General features: G+C 39.0%; 1 protein-coding gene across 2 annotated transcripts in view; it reads left to right on the top strand.

The window, feature by feature from the left end:
• The window catches only part of TPP2 (tripeptidyl peptidase 2), a gene marked incomplete at both ends in the record, with an annotated part of 90118 nt that overhangs the window by 24988 nt on the left and 48086 nt on the right, over window positions 1–17044 (top strand). For both annotated transcript variants that reach the window (XM_080688890.1, XM_080688891.1), the window contains 8 exons: window positions 3365–3528; window positions 6699–6853; window positions 7479–7555; window positions 9789–9916; window positions 10366–10465; window positions 14738–14886; window positions 16159–16274; window positions 16750–16918. In XM_080688890.1, the coding sequence (XP_080545016.1) occupies window positions 3365–3528; window positions 6699–6853; window positions 7479–7555; window positions 9789–9916; window positions 10366–10465; window positions 14738–14886; window positions 16159–16274; window positions 16750–16918 (1058 nt within the window). The remainder of the gene's footprint in view (window positions 1–3364; window positions 3529–6698; window positions 6854–7478; window positions 7556–9788; window positions 9917–10365; window positions 10466–14737; window positions 14887–16158; window positions 16275–16749; window positions 16919–17044) is intronic.

The following is a 17044-nucleotide window of genomic DNA, read 5'->3' on the forward strand; positions in this document are numbered from 1 at the left end:
GGGTTTCCAGGAACCCCAGTACCACCACCAAAAAAATAAATAAATAAAAATATATCTAATGTATAGTATAGAATCATGCACCACTTGATGGAGCATGATAGTCACTAGTTGATGCGCCTTAGTGTGAGAGAGGAGGCAAGGTTAAATGTAAGGGAATGCAAAATCCAAAATCAAGTATACTGCAAAAAGACTTAAAGAATACACGTCAGCAGGGATTGGGCAGTGAGGCCACAGGTAGTCTCATTCAAATGGCCCTTGAGGTTCTGAGAACACAGCAGATTATTTTGTTCTTAGATAAAAGAATTTGAAGTCAAGAAGTATGGAGTGCCAGTGTGTTTCAGGAAGGTTTTCTTGGTCTTTCAGGTCATTGATAAAGTGATGTGTTTGTAGCCATTATTGACAGTTCTTCTAAGATTTCTTTTAGAACTTTTGTCTTGGAAATGAAATTTAATCAAATATTAAATGAAAACCTCAAATCTCAGAGGAACATTTTAGAAAATTTTGTTATAGTCATACAATAAACAACAGAATTATGCTTTCAAATAGCACAAAAAATATTTTAAATTTTTTAACATGATGTATTTCCTATAGAGTTTTGATCTCAAGTCCACAATTCTTAGAATTCTGAAGATCCCGATATACTTACGGTGAATTTAGGCACTGTCTGGAAATGTTCCCATATCAGAAATGTCAATCATTTCTAAGGGGAGGAAAATTGACCCATCCTTTAAGTACCTGTTTATTTTTTGTTTTGTGAAGAATGTCAAGTCTGTTCTCCCCTCTGCCACATCTCTAACTATTAAACCCCTGCCTCGGCACTTAGCGGGTGACCTTAATACTACTCTCCTCCTTGAGTGTTTGTCAGAATATGTAGTATAAACCCACCATCACTCAAAATTGAGCAAAAACTGGTTGAAACAGTATTTACAGAAGATTACATAAAGAAAAGCTGTTTGTTTCTTTTCACTGTTTTGACCTTATTATGTCATGGTTCTTATGTGATGTTTTGATGAAAGCTGTGGCTTCTTTTCTTAGAAAATTGACAAAGAAGTATGTGGAAATGTCAAGGAATTTATCAAACCTAAGCTCCTGCTCACTCTCACACAAATGCTCTATGAACCTCTTTTTCATGTTCTCTCTCTGGGTTCTAACAGCTCCTCTGAGTTAAGCCAGCCAGAGCTTTAGAGTTGTTCACCTTGCACCACATTCACGTTTGCCCTCTGGTTACTTAGTGAAGCCAGCAATGTTTTGATGGGATGCTTGTCTTGTCGAGTCACTCCACGTTGGTGCTGGTTATAAGAGACAGACCTATGAAATGTGTCGTAGAGTGTTCTGTGAGAATGATACTAAAGATGTAGATTCATTGACTCCTGATTCGTGCTCACTGAACGCCTTCTTTGTAATATAGAAGCTTTTTCATGAACTGGACTCTAGGAATACTTGCCTGGGAATGTGGAACCAGTCTAGGAAGCATCAAGAGAGATTACCGAGAGGGAGCCTCATAAGTTGAAACATAAATGGTCAACACACTTCACTAAGCAGAGGGTAGGAAAGGGCTTTGAAGGTGGAGGGGAAGATCATAGGTTATTGGAGGAACTGTAAGTAGCTCTGTAGATCATAGAGTGTGTTGTGGAACGAGGATGTGGGGGAGATAAGTAGAGGTTTGGTTATGAGGAGCTTTGCTGTGGAGTTTCAACTTCACCCTGAGAGCCATTGGAAGACGTAGAAGGTTTGACACTGGAGTCAGATGATCAGGCTTGAAATCACAGTAGCTGCAGAAGGCCATGGACTCCTTAAGTAGCAAGGTAAGGAAGAGAGAGGTGGAAAGAGTGAAATGGATGCACTGGAGGTATGGACTGTTGATTAGATCAGTGGGGGAAATTTGGGAAGACTGTGACTTTGATGGATGCTGGCTGATTACATACGCTTTGGAGCCAAGTGTCCTCTTGCTAGCATATGGGCAATTGGTGACACCCATTTTACATATTGATCTCAGTCTTGATTTTATTTGATATGCTATTTGTTTTCTATCTACCTGGTTTTTCCCATAGACCTTCATTTTCCTTTAACTTGGTGTAGCCTATGTCTTTTGAAATATTGTAAATCAGTTTGGGGTATCACAATTGGTGTATATGTAAAAAGAAGCTTTTAGGGATTCTTCTTTCCAAACTCTCATACTTTGTTAATGAAACATATGCTTAAATATATATTAATAAATGCTTTCTTGTGTATTCATTTTACTCGGCTTCCATTAGTCCATCTTAGCAATTTTTAATAATTTGCCTAGCTTGTTACAGCACAGTTTGTTTGTTTATTTGCTTGCTTGCTTGCTTGTTTGTTTGTTTGGAGTGCCGAGGATTGAATTCAAGGGCATTTCACCTCCAATCTACACCCCCAGTCCTATTTTTCATTCTTTATTCTGAGACAGGGTCTCACTAAATTGCGGAGGGCCTCACTAAGTAGCTGAGGCTGGCCAAAAACCTGTGATTCTCCTGTCTCAGACTCTCAAGTACCGGGATTATAAGCATGTACCACCACACCTGACTACAACACAGTTCTTAATTTAAAAAAGTATATTCCAAGATCTAACGACTGAAAACATAATGTTGATCTTTCAATAATATACATTCCATTTATCACTTTAATATTCGATTTATATTACTCAGATTGTCTTCTAAAAAAGTTAATAACTGAAGAAAGAGCAGGTAGGACAACCAAAAAATTTTATCAAAAGTGCTTTTTGTAAAAACATATGTTTAGCCAGGAGTGGTGCCACCCGCTTGTAATCCCAACATTTGGGAGCCTAAGACAGGAGGATCGCAGTTCACGGCCAGCCTCAGCTACTTAGTGAGGTCCTTTGCAACTCAGTGGTACCCTGTTTCAAAATAAAGAATAAAAGTAGGACTGGGGGTGTAGCTCAGAGGTAGAAAGCCCCTGGGTTCCATCCCTAATACTGCAAAAAAATAAATAAAAAACACAACAAATGTATACGCAGCTATTAAAGCTATGAAACTAAGGCTCGATGTAGTCCACCTAGTTTGAAGGAGCCTGCATGAGCTGCTGGAGTCGCAGAGCCAGCACTGACAGGAGCCGCTGGACTCCGCAGTGCTCTGCTTCTCACTTCCTCAGTGGCAGGCCAGCTTTTCCCCCAGGGTCTGAGGCCTTCGAGCATGGCTCGGGTGCTGGTTCCGAGAAGTTGACTGACCTACCCTCTACTGCTGACTCTGAAACGAAGGATTCTGTTTACTGTGTTTGTCGTAGTAGCATAGTAGGGTCATAAGAAGAGAACTGAGAGACTATTTTCATTATCTTTAGAAAAGTAAGGATTTTGATATATTTTGATACCTGCTTTTTTCCTTAACAGAGCCTGCATTGATTCAAATGAAGATGGGGACTTGAGCAAATCTACTGTATTGAGAAACTACAAAGAGGCCCAAGAATATGGCTCTTTTGGCACAGCTGAGATGTTGAATTACTCTGTTAATATTTATGATGATGGAAACCTGCTCTCCATTGTGACTAGTGGAGGTATTTATTTCAGAATTATTAATGAAAGATAATTTATGGAGTGGTAAGGAGGTACATTCTTATAGACCAAAAGGGCCATTAAGATCATTTACTCTGCAGGCCCCAACCAAAGATTAGGTCTAAGTCATAACCATATAAGATGTATTCTAAGAATACAGAGATATGGTCCAACATCAGAAAATTCATCCACATACTTCTTATGAAGAATAATTTCACTTTTATTAATCTTTAAAAAAATTCACCCATGAGAGCTGGGCATGGTGGCATACACCTCTAATCCCAGTATTTGAGAGACTGAGGCGGGAGAATGACAGGTTCCAGGTCAGCCTCGGCAACTTAGTGAAACCTGCTTAAAAAAATATATATATTGGAAAGGGCTGGGGTAGAGTGCCTCTACTTCAATCCCTACTACCTACCAAAAACAAAAAAAATCCACCCATGAGTATGGAGAGTCACTATAGCTTTCTTATAATTTCAGTAAGGTTGAAAACTCCCTAAATAATAACAAAAAATTGATTTTTAAAAATTGTTATTCATACTGTGAAATATTATTTAGCAATCAAAACATATGAATCAATCTCAAATATAATTTTAATGACAAGTATATTGATATTTATGTACCATTTAAAAGCATACTGAATAAATACCATGCAGTGCTTGTGGATATGCATGTGTATATGGTGAAAATATGAAAGATGGAAACACTATGCATACGAGCTTTATAATATGGTTACTTTGGGGAATGAGAAAGGAGAATGAAGTAGAATGCCTTTAGCTCTTGCTCTTCCCACCAAGCTTATTGAGTTACAGTCAGACTTAAACTACACACACACACACACACACACACACACACACACACACACACAGTTTGCTAAGTTTTGATATCCATATGTACCTCTTCAGCATTAACTGATCTGCTTTCTGTCACTCTAGATTACTCTGTATTTTCTAGAATTTTAGATCAGCTAAATAAAAACTGAGAGGTTTGCCTGCCTTCTTTCACTTGGACTAATGATTTTGAGATTCATCAGTGCTGTGATTACAAATACTTTGAGTGGTATTTCATCATAGGATTACAGTTTGTGATCCGTTCCCCCATTGGAGACATTTAGATTGCTTCAACATTTGTGAACATGTCTCATATAAAAATAGATGTTCATTTTTAGGGGACCGAAATCTAAGAGAACTGTTCGGATATAGTAAACTTGTACTTTTTGGGGCTTTTATTGGTGTATTATAGTCTCACATCATAATGTAACTCATGTTGACAATGACCATACATGCACACGCTCTTGGTGCCCCCTCCCCATTTCCCTACCCTCCGTCCTATTAAAAAGTACCCAGATTAATGTTGGTATATATTTGCATGTATACACATAGTCTGTGGTAGGTTTTTTTTTTTTTTTTTTGTGGGGCTGGGGATGGAATCCAGAGGCATTCAATCTCCAAGCTACACCCCGCTCTATTTTTTATTCTTTATTTTGGAACAGGGTCTCACAAAGTTGCGGAGGGCCTCACTAATTAGTAGCTGAGGCTGTCCTTGAACCGAGATCCTCAGCTGTCAGCCTCCCAAATGCTGGGATTACAGGAATGCACCACCACGCCCAGCTTCTATGGTAGTATTTCTATTAATGAACCTAAGTGTTCCTCCACCCCTACCCTTATATCTCCTCCCTGGCTCCCCGAGGCTTCCTTCAGGGATCATTTCGGTAGTATGTCCTACTAAACTTCTTAGAACACTTGCCGCCGCTTCCTCCTGTGCTCTCTGCAGCAGCGGGCACGCTCCAGGTGCTCCGCATTCTTGCCAGGGCTTGGTGCACTCATCTCCTGTACGGTCACCACTCTGACTGGTGTCTGGTGCTGACTCTGGGCTTTGCGTGGGATGGATTACATTATTATTCCACAGTGGCAGCATTGGGTGCATGCTTCCTTGCCCGGCCTGGCAGTGGGGGCTAGAGCAGTGGCAGACCTTCTGGAGGCCGCAGGCCTTGAGCGCTCACCTGTCCCCAGATACTAAGAGCCAGCTCCACTTGTCACTTGTCATACAGTGGTAGGATATCTTTCTAAGAAACTTTGCTTTAAAATAAAAAGTCCTATGTTTCTGTTTCACTTTATTGATACATAATATGTCCCTAACAGCATACAAATTATAAATACACTGAATTATCACAAATTGGATAGTTTCCATCCAGCTCATAAAATAAACATTATAAAAACTCTTTTCTTGTTCTTACTAATCAAGAACCCCTTCAAAGGTAGCCACTATCCTGACTTCCCTTGCCACACTACTTTGAACCATATGATGTCTATTTAGGTCAGAAATATATTCTGAAATATATTCAGAAATATATATTCTGCTTATTTCTATTTATATAAACCAAATTAATTTAAATCTTTTTGTACAGAACTTTCATTCAACCTTATTTTTATACAAGCTTCATCAAAATTATTGCTGTATAACTATTTTATGAATTGATAATACCATATATTCATTTACAGTTAGTGGATCTTACTTGAATTACACGATGCTGCCACAAGCATTGTTGTGTGAATGTCTAAGTGTGTGTGTGCACTTATTTCTTCTGGGTGTCCAAGTAAGAGTGCAATTGCTGGGTCAGTGAGTGTGTTCATGTTCAGTTTCACACCCACCAGCATTTGCTGTTATCAGCTTTTAAAACTTCAGCTATTCTAAAAATGTTTGCAGAGGCTTCTCATGGTTTTAATTTACAATTCCCAGATAGCTCATGAATTTGAACATCTTGTCATGCTTATTGGCCATTTGGGTATCCTCTTTTGTGAAATATTCTTTTCAAATGTTTTACCTATTTGAGGGTAGGAGTAGGCAAGTCACCTCTTTTTTTGATTTGAAAGATTATATATTCTGGATACAAGCTACTTGTCAGGTATATGTATTGCAGATACTTTCCTTCATGATGGTGATGTGCATTTTTGTGCTCAGTGGTCAGTAGAATCCAGAATGACAGAAAAGTGTATGTAATTCAAGAAGCTTTATACTTTGGGTTGTGGTAAGACTTAAGGTAATATGTCATTAAGTATGTAGATCAGGGTACATTTTTATTTGATTATCATGATTGATATTATGAAATTGGAATGGTTAAAATTTTTGTGTGTAAATATTCTTTATTATCTCCCTACCCATCTGCCTCTAGGAGCTCATGGCACACATGTAGCTAGTATAGCCGCTGGGCATTTTCCAGAAGAACCCGAACGCAATGGAGTAGCTCCTGGTGCTCAAATTCTTTCAATAAAGATTGGTGATACAAGGTTAAGCACAATGGAAACTGGCACAGGCCTCATAAGAGCTGTGAGTACTCAGGAGTTGTTGATTTAGACTATTGATTAATCGACAGTTTTTAAGTTTATACAGTATTCTTTTTAAGACTTGTTGAACTATATTTGATGTATAGGACTTTGTTGAGGCAAAAATGCTTATTAATTATTAAAATGTTATAATGACAATTATCGGGATGAAGTTTTCTGGCTTAAAAACCTTTATGAAAAAGATACTTATTTTATACTCATTTCTAATACATTTTCTAGCATGCAACTTTGAGATATTTTTCAAGAAAAAATCATTTTGATAGTTTGCTTTATTAGCCAAAGGAATTTAAAACTTCCACTAATAATCTGCACTTTGTTTTAAAATGTAATTTAAGTGATTTTGTAATCTAGTGAGAATGCTTCTTTTCCTCCACATCTCTCCTCCTCTAACCCCATTTCATTGTAGAAATACTAGTTTTATTTTTGTTGACTATTTACTATCTTGTTTGCTCCTCCTGCCATATTGTTTTCATTTTTTACTGTATGCCTAGATGTAACTTATAAATCAGAATATGATTGGTAAACCATAGGATGAAAAGCCTTTATTTTACTGGTTAATCTCTTTCTAAGCATTGCTTCCTAAACTAGACTCTTAATCATTTTATTAGATGATAGAAGTTATAAATCATAAGTGTGATCTTGTCAACTATAGCTACGGAGAAGCAACTCACTGGCCAAATTCTGGGTGAGTGTCCTTTGACCGCTGTTAGCTACAGCCCTTAGCTGGGGAAGAGTGTTAAATGTGCTAAATAACGAGAGTCACGGTGGTTAGACGACTGTGTCTTGGGCCTTAGGCCTGAAGCCCCACTGCCCTCGTGTTTGCTGTCAGTGCCAGTCGTGGCACCATGCTGACAGTCTCAGGTCTGAGCGATTCCCTGTGGCTGGGGTAGCCCTGCTGCTCCCTCAGACCTCCTTGTACCTCACACTGCTGGCCAGGGCCTGCATCCTCACTCCCCTGGCCGGCCAGTTGAGGCTCCTTACTATACTGCTCATCCACAAGCATCCACTGCCCTCGTGTTTGCTGTTAGTGCCAGTCGTGGCACCATGCTGACAGTCTCAGGTCTGAGCGATTCCCTGTGGCTGGGGTAGCCCTGCTGCTCCCTCAGACCTCCTTGTACCTCACACTGCTGGCCAGGGCCTGCATCCTCACTCCCCTGGCCGGCCAGTTGAGGCTCCTTACTATACTGCTCATCCACAAGCACCCTGAGCCTGCCTCCTCGGCAGCACTCCCCGACCACCTCACATGGACTGTGGAAGCCCTGCTGCTCCCTGCGGTAGCCCTGCAGGGTCTGTGGAATGTGCCCCTGGCACTGCGTATTCACTTCTCCCCTTTAGGGCCTGGGACCTCCGGCCACTCCTGTCACCTTGCACTCCCAATCTAGTGTTGTGGCCTTGACCTAAGGTTACTTTACCTGTGTTTTTCTTCATAGTGATGACTATTTAAAATTAAACTCATCTAGAGGACTTACTTATTGATCATCTCTTCCCCACTCCCACCACCAGCCATTGAAACATGCCAACCATCTGCTTTCTGAAGCTTTATTTAAAATCTTATCAAAATGGAAATTGTACCAAGCTAGAACTTGCGGTTGTCTGTTAACAAATTTTCTCAAATAACTGGTCCCAGGGTTTCTCGTGAGACATCACTTTACTGTCCTGTAATGTGCGCTCTGGGGCTGTTTTGTTGGTTCTTCAGTACATCTTCCCCTTCTCCCCTGCCTCGTTTTCTCCTGACCTAAGCTCATGGTCTTCTCTCCTTTGACATTTGTCCTTTTAGAGTCTTCTTTCCCAAATATCCATTCACACTTAGGACTGTGATCAACCCTCTAACTCTATACATTTTCTTCTTCATGGTTTGACTTCACCTTTTTTTTTTTTTTTTTTTTTTTTTTTTTTGGTGGTACTGGGGTTCCTGGAAGCCCTTCTACCTCCGGGCTACACTCCCAGACCTATTTTTTACATTTTCATTTTGGAAACAGGGTCTCCTAAACCAGCGCGCGCGGCTGGGCGCGCGGCTGGCTTCGAACCTGCGCGATCCTCCTGTCTCTGCCTCCCAAGCGCGGAGATTACAAGCATGCGCCACCACACCCGGCTGGGGCATTCGACTTCTGAGCTACACTCCCTGCCCTATTTTATATTCTTTATTTTGAAACTGGGTCTCACTGAGTTGCAGAGGGCCTCACTAAGTAGCTGAGGCTATCCGCAAACCGTGATCCTCCGGTCTCAGCCTCCCGAATGCTGGGTTTACAAGCATGCGCCACCACGCCTGGCTTGACTTCATCTTTAACACCAGCAAATTTTCTTCTTTGCTGTCAGTATCTGATCAGATTTTTTACATCTGGAAATTACATTCTTTCTGGTGTCTTAAATCTCCTTTACCTTTGTCACTAAAGATATTATTAGTTCCTTTAGTCAAATAATTTCTAGTCAAAATATGTGTTAGGGGTCCCTTGAAGAATATTTTCTAAGTACATTGATTAGGTGATGGAAACAAAACCTCGTACTGCTCCACTGTCCCACCACTACTAATATTCTGATGCTTTGTTGTATATATTTTGGTGCAAAGTTGTGTATTTAGCATTTTTCCCACATTTAATCTGGCCCCATAACTCTTTGACTATGCTAAAATCCAACTAGGGTATTTGACTTGGAATGGCTGCATCATGTTCCACCAAAAGTAGACGGGCCAGCATTTATGTAACCACACATTTAAGTAAGATTTTGATACTATGTACACAAGGGGTAGAGGCTGAGTATTGATAGTTGGAGAAAGTACACCAAGTGATTCGGATGTCTGCCTCCTCATTTATAGCCACTATTTTAGTTCTACAGTTTGAAACCCATATTGTAATTTGGTGTTTTTATTTTAATTCTTAAAAGGACATTTTTATTTATTCAGAGAAATTTTCTCTTTTCAGGAGAATTTGTGAAGTAATTAATGAAGCTGTATGGAAGCATAACATAATTTATGTTTCCAGTGCTGGGAATAATGGCCCTTGCCTTTCTACAGTTGGTTGTCCAGGCGGAACTACATCAAGTGTGATAGGTTAGTCTCCTGTTTTAGAAATACGTTTCTGTGAAAACAAGCAAATAGAAAACTACGGTGACTCAAACGGTAATTGTATCCCTCTTGCATATAAGCTGCTGTAGACCACAAATGTCCTCAGGAAACGATCTAGTGGGGAACCAGCTTATCTAGAACTTAGTATAATTTAAAGAAAGCTAGGATAAGTGTAGGTGCACACTGGTATGTTAAATCCACATCATAATGCTGGAAGTTAGTTATTTTCATGTCCAAAAGCAGCGGACTTAGTATAACCACTAATGCATAGTAAACTTCCCGTGTCTTCTATTCAATTTTCATGTTTGTCTGTTTAACCAGAGTAAGAACTAGCATAGGTATGAAGCAGTTTGCCCATATAAACAGTGGGTTTCATTGGGAAAATTAGGATCTATTGGGTCAATTTTGTTTCCTTTTACTAATCTATCCCACAGGTGTTGGTGCTTATGTTTCTCCGGATATGATGGTTGCTGAGTATTCACTGCGAGAGAAATTACCTGCCAATCAATATACATGGTCTTCTAGAGGCCCAAGGTAAGTACAAGTAGTACAGTGGCCCTTATGTATAATTAATTAAAACTTTACATGATCGGGAAGGGCAGGGTTTAGATAAGTAGTAATGGCCTTGTTTTAAATACTTTGGTATTTGGACTTTGGTGAAACAAAAGCCCTAAACTCTTGTAAAGCCTTGCAGCTACAGAGCTTGCATACTCATGTTCATGCTTTTGAAGCTCTGCTCTACTCCGAACCTTTCCGGTACAGTCAGTGAGTCAGTAAGGTCTGAGTACAAGTGATGTTCACCTGTTTTAGTTCTCTGTCTTCCTGTGAACTGTCCGTCCAATTCCAGGAACTGGTTATCTTTCTCAAAAGGTATATTAAGTCTTGATTTTTACAGTCCTTCATTATGACAGCAGTGAGTATAGGCACCCTCTGAAAAATAAAGCCTATTTTAATTTATTCCATTACCTTTTTGGAGTTAAGCAAGAAGAGAATAGACTTTAAATTCAGATCAGCAAATATGTTAGTGCCTACAGTGGATGAGGCATGAACAGGCTGTGGTCTGGGTGTAGAAGGCCATTGCAAGGTGACAGGACAACAAACGTGGGAGCCGGCACTTGAACTCTGAAAGGAGGTGGCATTGGGCCCAGCCTTGAAGGCCAGAATGCTGAGAGAAAGAGAAGTTCTGTATGGCAATAATGGCATAACACAAGATAGGCAAATTTTAGTATAAAACCAATTTATTATACTGAACTAATTTAGTGGTTTGGGAGGAAATAATTATTAGTAGGCTGTGTTTGAATATAAAAATAAGATAGGGAATATGGGAGGGCAAGATTGCAAAATTGGTTGAGGTAAGAGCAAATTTGGTAACATATCTTTCTAGTCTTCTAGGTAATTTTGTCTTTAAAAAACACTTATTTAATCGGTTTTTGAAAAACTGTCATTGATAACAATCAGGCTGTGCTTCTCATTGGATGAGCAAGCTGCATTTTCTACCTTCATCGTAGACTATCCTTGTCAGCCCAACTAATACTGCTAAGTAAGAGTGCTAGGAGCAAAGATGAAAACTTAGCAAAGGTCTATATGTTTTGCGTTCAGTTAACAAAAATACTGAATGTGTTATTATAAAGGCAAAGTTTGAGTTTTGCTTTTTTTGTTTTGTTTTTTGTTTTGCTGGTCTGGGGATGGAACCCATAGGCATTTGACCTCCTAGCTACACCCCTGCCCGATTTTTTTTTTATTCTTTACTTTGAAACAGGGTCTCACTAAGTTGCGAAGGGCCTCACTAAATAGCTCAGGCTGTCCGCAAACCACGATCCTCTGGTCTCAGCCTCCCAAATGCTGGAATTACAAACATGCACTACCACACCCGGCAAGTTTGAGAATATTTAAACGAACCTTTGTTTATTTTACTTGCTGTCAAACTTTGTGTGTGCTGTCTGCTGTGTGTGTGTGTGGGGGGGGGGATATTAGAGATTGAAACTAGGAGCATTCTACTTCCGAACTATATCCCAACCCTAATGTTTTATTTTTTGAAACAAAGTCTCACTAAGTTACCATACACTGGCATCAAACCTATGATCTTTCTATCTCAACCTCCCAAGTACTGAGATTACAGGTATGCATCACCATACCTGGTTTGCTGTATGACACTTAAAAAATTATTTTAGGGACGAGGGATGCAGTTCTGTAGTAGAGCATATGCTTAGCATGTGTGAGGACCTGGGTTCATTCCCTACCCCAAGGCAAAAGAAAAAAAAATGTTAACAAATTATTTTAAGAAAATACCGAAGTTTGTGAATTATAGAAGTTAGAATTAAAACTCACATTAGATCACAAACCAGTTATTCTAAGAATTGAGATATTTTATTACATGTTTACCACACAATACACATGAAATATTACTATAGATATTTGGTTTATTAGAGAAGTATAAAATATGAAAAGTGGACTAATGATCACTGAATGCAATATATTCCATAGTGATTTTTATAAAACACTGCCCATCAGCATTGAACATTAGACATATAACGCCTACTTGATTTACTAGTGTTTATGAGTATGGTATATATTATCTTAAAGACGCATTTCCAAATAATGTCCACATAAAATTATTTGAATTTATATTACATATGATGTTTTATTTTATTTATTTATTTATTTATTTATTTTTTGGTGGTACTGGGGTTCCTGGAAGCCCTTCTTCCTCTGGGCTACACTCCCAGACCTATTTTATATTTTTGAAACAGGGTCTCTTACGCCAGCGGGGCTGGCTTCGAACCTGCGCGATCCTCCTGTCTCTGCCTCCCAAGCGCGGGGATTACAAGCGTGCGCCACCACGCCCGGCTTACATATGATGTTTTAGAAAGAAAACACCACTAGTTCTTTTTTGTAGTTTAAGGACTTTGTTGACATTTCATTGAACTCATTTTTAGAGCCGGGCGTGGTAGTACACGCTTGTAATCCCAGCATTTGGGAGGCTGAGACAGGAAGATCGTGGTTTGAAGATAGCCTCCACTACTTAGACCCTGTTTCAAAATTAAAAAAAAAAAAAATACGACTGGGGGTGTAGCTCGGAGGTAGAATGCCCCTGGTTTCCGTCCCTGGTACCTCAAAAAAGAAAACCTCATTTTTACAATACTGATTTAAACACCGAGAAATGCTTTATGATTAGCCACTGAATGTTAATAATAAACAACAGTAAATAGTTAAATTCATGATTCTTTCCAGTTATTTTTTTAGTTATACTTTGTACTCATTGTGAACATTAAGTAATACAAAGATAGCACAAACAAAATAAATTACCGTAAATCTTATTTGTGATACATAGATACTGGTGACATTGATAACATTTTCCTCATCTCCTCTGTATAAATGGGAGATCGTACTATTCATGTGCTTTTGTTAATACCATCTTTATAGTTCAATAGATAGTGAGCTAATAATGCTTGTTTTGAGATATTTACTTTAAGAGGTGCCACCAACCCAGTTCAGGAGTAAGATAATGTGCACTGTTTTTAGCTCTGTAAAACCGTGAAACCAGCTTACCCTAATATTCCTAGCTAGAAATAAATGTAGTTCACTCAGTTGAGGGAGGGGCAGGGAGATGCAGCAGCCTCTGTGGAGAGCCTGCTCTTCTGTTCCTTTTTTTAAGACTGAGGACAGAACTTGTGTTGAATGACATGTGATCTTCAGCTCTAAGGGATTTGGGTCATTAGACTTTGCTTTAGTCAAAGCCTTCAACTAGGCAATCCTAGTAGACTTGAGTTGTCCAGTATGGCAGCCACCAGCCACTTGAGATTAGTCTCAATTAAGATTTACTATAAGTATAAAATGTACATAGGGTTTTGAAGACTTTGTAAAAAAAAAAAGTAAACTCATTTGTATTTTCTATAACCTACATATTAAAATGCTAATACTTTTGATATGTTGTCTCAAAAAATTAATTTCAGCAGTCTCTTATTAGCTTTTTAAAAATATGACTTTTAAGTTAGGCATTGTGGCACATGCTTGTAATCCCGGTACTTGGGAGGCTGAGACAAGAGAATCACAGGTTTGAGGCTAGTTCAGCAATTTAGTGAGGCTGTCCATAACTTAATGAGACCCTGTTTCAAAATAAAATAGCTTACCAGGTATGGTGGTCTACACTTATAATCCCAGTACTTTGGAGGCTGAGAGAAGAGGATCACAGGTTCTCGGCCAGCCTCAGCAACTTAGGTTCGCTGCAACTTAGTGAGTCTCTGTTTCAAAATAAAAGAATAGAATAGTGCTGGGTGTAAAGCTCATAAATAGAATGCCCCTGGGTTCTGTTCCTAGTATCACCAAAAAAAGTAAAATAGGGATGAGGTGTAGCTTGGAGGTAGAATGCCCCTTGGTTCAATCCCCAGTATCACAAAAAATATACATATTTGGCTCTTAGAAAATTTTAAATGAGATATATGGCTCACGTTATATTTCTGTTATACAATGCTATATTGGACTTAAAATTTAAAACTAATATAAAGAGAGAAGTACATTCATTGAGGAGTTTGAGCATTTATTTTTCCATATATATACCTCACACAAAAATCCAGAAATATATGCAGTTATTTCTGTCTAATAAGGAAAATGTAATTGCTTTTATAATGGGAAATTATTATACTGGTTATTCCATTTATTCCCCATAATATTTTTGTCATTATTTGAATGATGGCAAATAATTCATAGTATTAAACCATAAGTGATTTGGCCAGTGGCCTTCTTAAGAATGCCCATAGAGATCCCACTCTCGCCATCATTAACAAACCTCTGTGGGTTTCTGTTTAGTGCTGATGGGGCTCTTGGCGTGAGTATCAGCGCACCAGGAGGAGCCATTGCCTCTGTTCCTAACTGGACACTGAGAGGGACTCAGCTCATGAATGGGACATCTATGTCTTCCCCCAATGCATGTGGAGGCATTGCCCTCATACTTTCAGGTACGGATGCTGCTCATTACTACTCTCTTATATTGCAGACTATATGCTTTCTGACGTTGTCATGATGAGAAAATATGGTAGAGTTGGTAATGTCCTATAAGCAAGGTGTAGTTTAGAGAATGGGTTATGAGATAATGATAAATTGAATGTATATTCATTCAGGGATTTTTAGGGTGGTGTGCTATATTAAAAAGGGTATTATCAGGGGTAGACAGACTGCTCTGAAACTCCTGCTTCGGAAATGTTCCACTATTCAAGTCTCTTGCCTGCCTACTTCATTCTCCACTTTTCTGACCACTGTAGCTGTCGCCTCTGTACACAGTATCTCTCCCCAACATTGCTAGTTTCCACTGGTGCTGAAGATATCAACAAAAGTTTTATACCACTTACTTTTAAGTTCCTGTCAGTACCACATCATATGCCAGATTGAGTCAGAACTCTCAGGATGGACCCTGATGTCTCTGCCCTCATTGCTAGTCCTGTTTGTTTTCACCAAATACCACTACATCTGAGTCCTTCTAGCCATGTTTCAGCCTTGCAAATGCATGCACTAAGAGCCGGCTCGTTTACTTATATGTCTGATGCTGTTTCATCTTTTTGTGGATTCTAATGGACAAATTTAATAATGCATTTGATATGCTCATCTAGCATCATAATGTTTCCATGTTTATGTTGTTTAGTTCCAATATCATAAGCATTTGCTCTTATCACTAACAGTAGTCAATAGTAAAAGGCTAACAAATTGGTGTCCTCTATAACCTACCTATAGTACCCAACCTGGCTTCATGCTAGAATCAACTGCAAAGCTTTTAATAAATAGCAGTCCCTGAGATCCAATCCTTAAGATTCTTATTTACTTGGTCTGTTTTGAGACCTCAGATGCTTTTGCTTATATTCTATTCCCCGGTACAACATGCATGGGGGTTAAAAACTACTGCCCACAGCCATAGTGTTTGGCCAAGTATCTTAAGAAAATATCATTCAGCTTTCTCTAAATGTCTGCTTTGTACATTTATATTACATTTATGTCACCTGTGTATAACCTTAATGCCACTGCAAGTCTGTGTGCAGTGATTTTTTTTTGTTGAATTAAGAATTTGTGCAATGTAAGCAGTTTGAGTCAGTGTTTAGTTTTTAAGGAAAGGTTCGAAAAATGAATGTTGAATCAAAATATGAAAACCAGAGAGAGTACCTGTCATACTGGTTGAGAAGAAAAAGGTTTCAAGTAGTGAGCACACTAACACTACTTCTTGGTTTTGATTTTTATTGTAGGTCTGAAAGCTAATACTGTTGATTATACAGTTCATTCAGTCAGAAGAGCTCTAGAAAATACTGCAGTGAAGGCTGACAATATAGAAGTATTTGCCCAAGGACATGGTATTATTCAGGTATTATCTATATGAAAAACTGGTTGGTTATAAACATCTTTAATAGCTATTACTGAACACCATTTCCTATTGTAGCGTGATTTAGTATGTAAAAATTCTAGATGATATGGCCATAGAACAACTATAAACAAAAAGGATACAAAAGCAAATCCTACAGTTAAGACAAATTTGTTGGACCAAAAGAAACACAAGGGACATGTGCAGGTTGGAAATTCAAACAGTAGGAACAAAAGCCCTGGTCATCGTACTGACCACCTGAGAAGCAGTGACGTGAAAGGGTCCTCCACTATTGACTGGTGCTGTGCCTATAAGCACAGAACTGCCCTCTAACTTGGGATGTGGGTAGTATAGAGGCGTGAACATAGGAACTGACTTTTGGCTCATTCTTTGCTACCACAAAACCAAGATTATTGATATAATAAAATATTTTCTTCACCCAGCGATTTACATCTTACCACTTATATTTTTTATGTAGGTTGATAAGGCCTATGACTACCTCGTTCAGAACACATCATTTGCTAATAGATTAGGCTTTACTGTCACCGTTGGAAATAACCGCGGCATCTACCTCCGAGATCCTGTTCAGGTGGTGGCGCCGTCAGATCATGGCGTTGGCATTGAGCCTGTTTTTCCAGAGAACACGGGTGAGTAGCAGGCTGACAATAAACTGAAGCTTTCACGTTTGTGGTTTATATGGATTGCACACAGTAGAGCAGTGCTGTTTGGCTGATGTTCTAGAGTCAACTGTGAATTGACAGTGTTGTTATTCT

This window comes from Muscardinus avellanarius (assembly GCF_963383645.1).
Source record: "Muscardinus avellanarius genome assembly, chromosome: 2".
Classification (NCBI taxonomy): Eukaryota; Metazoa; Chordata; class Mammalia; order Rodentia; family Gliridae; genus Muscardinus; species Muscardinus avellanarius.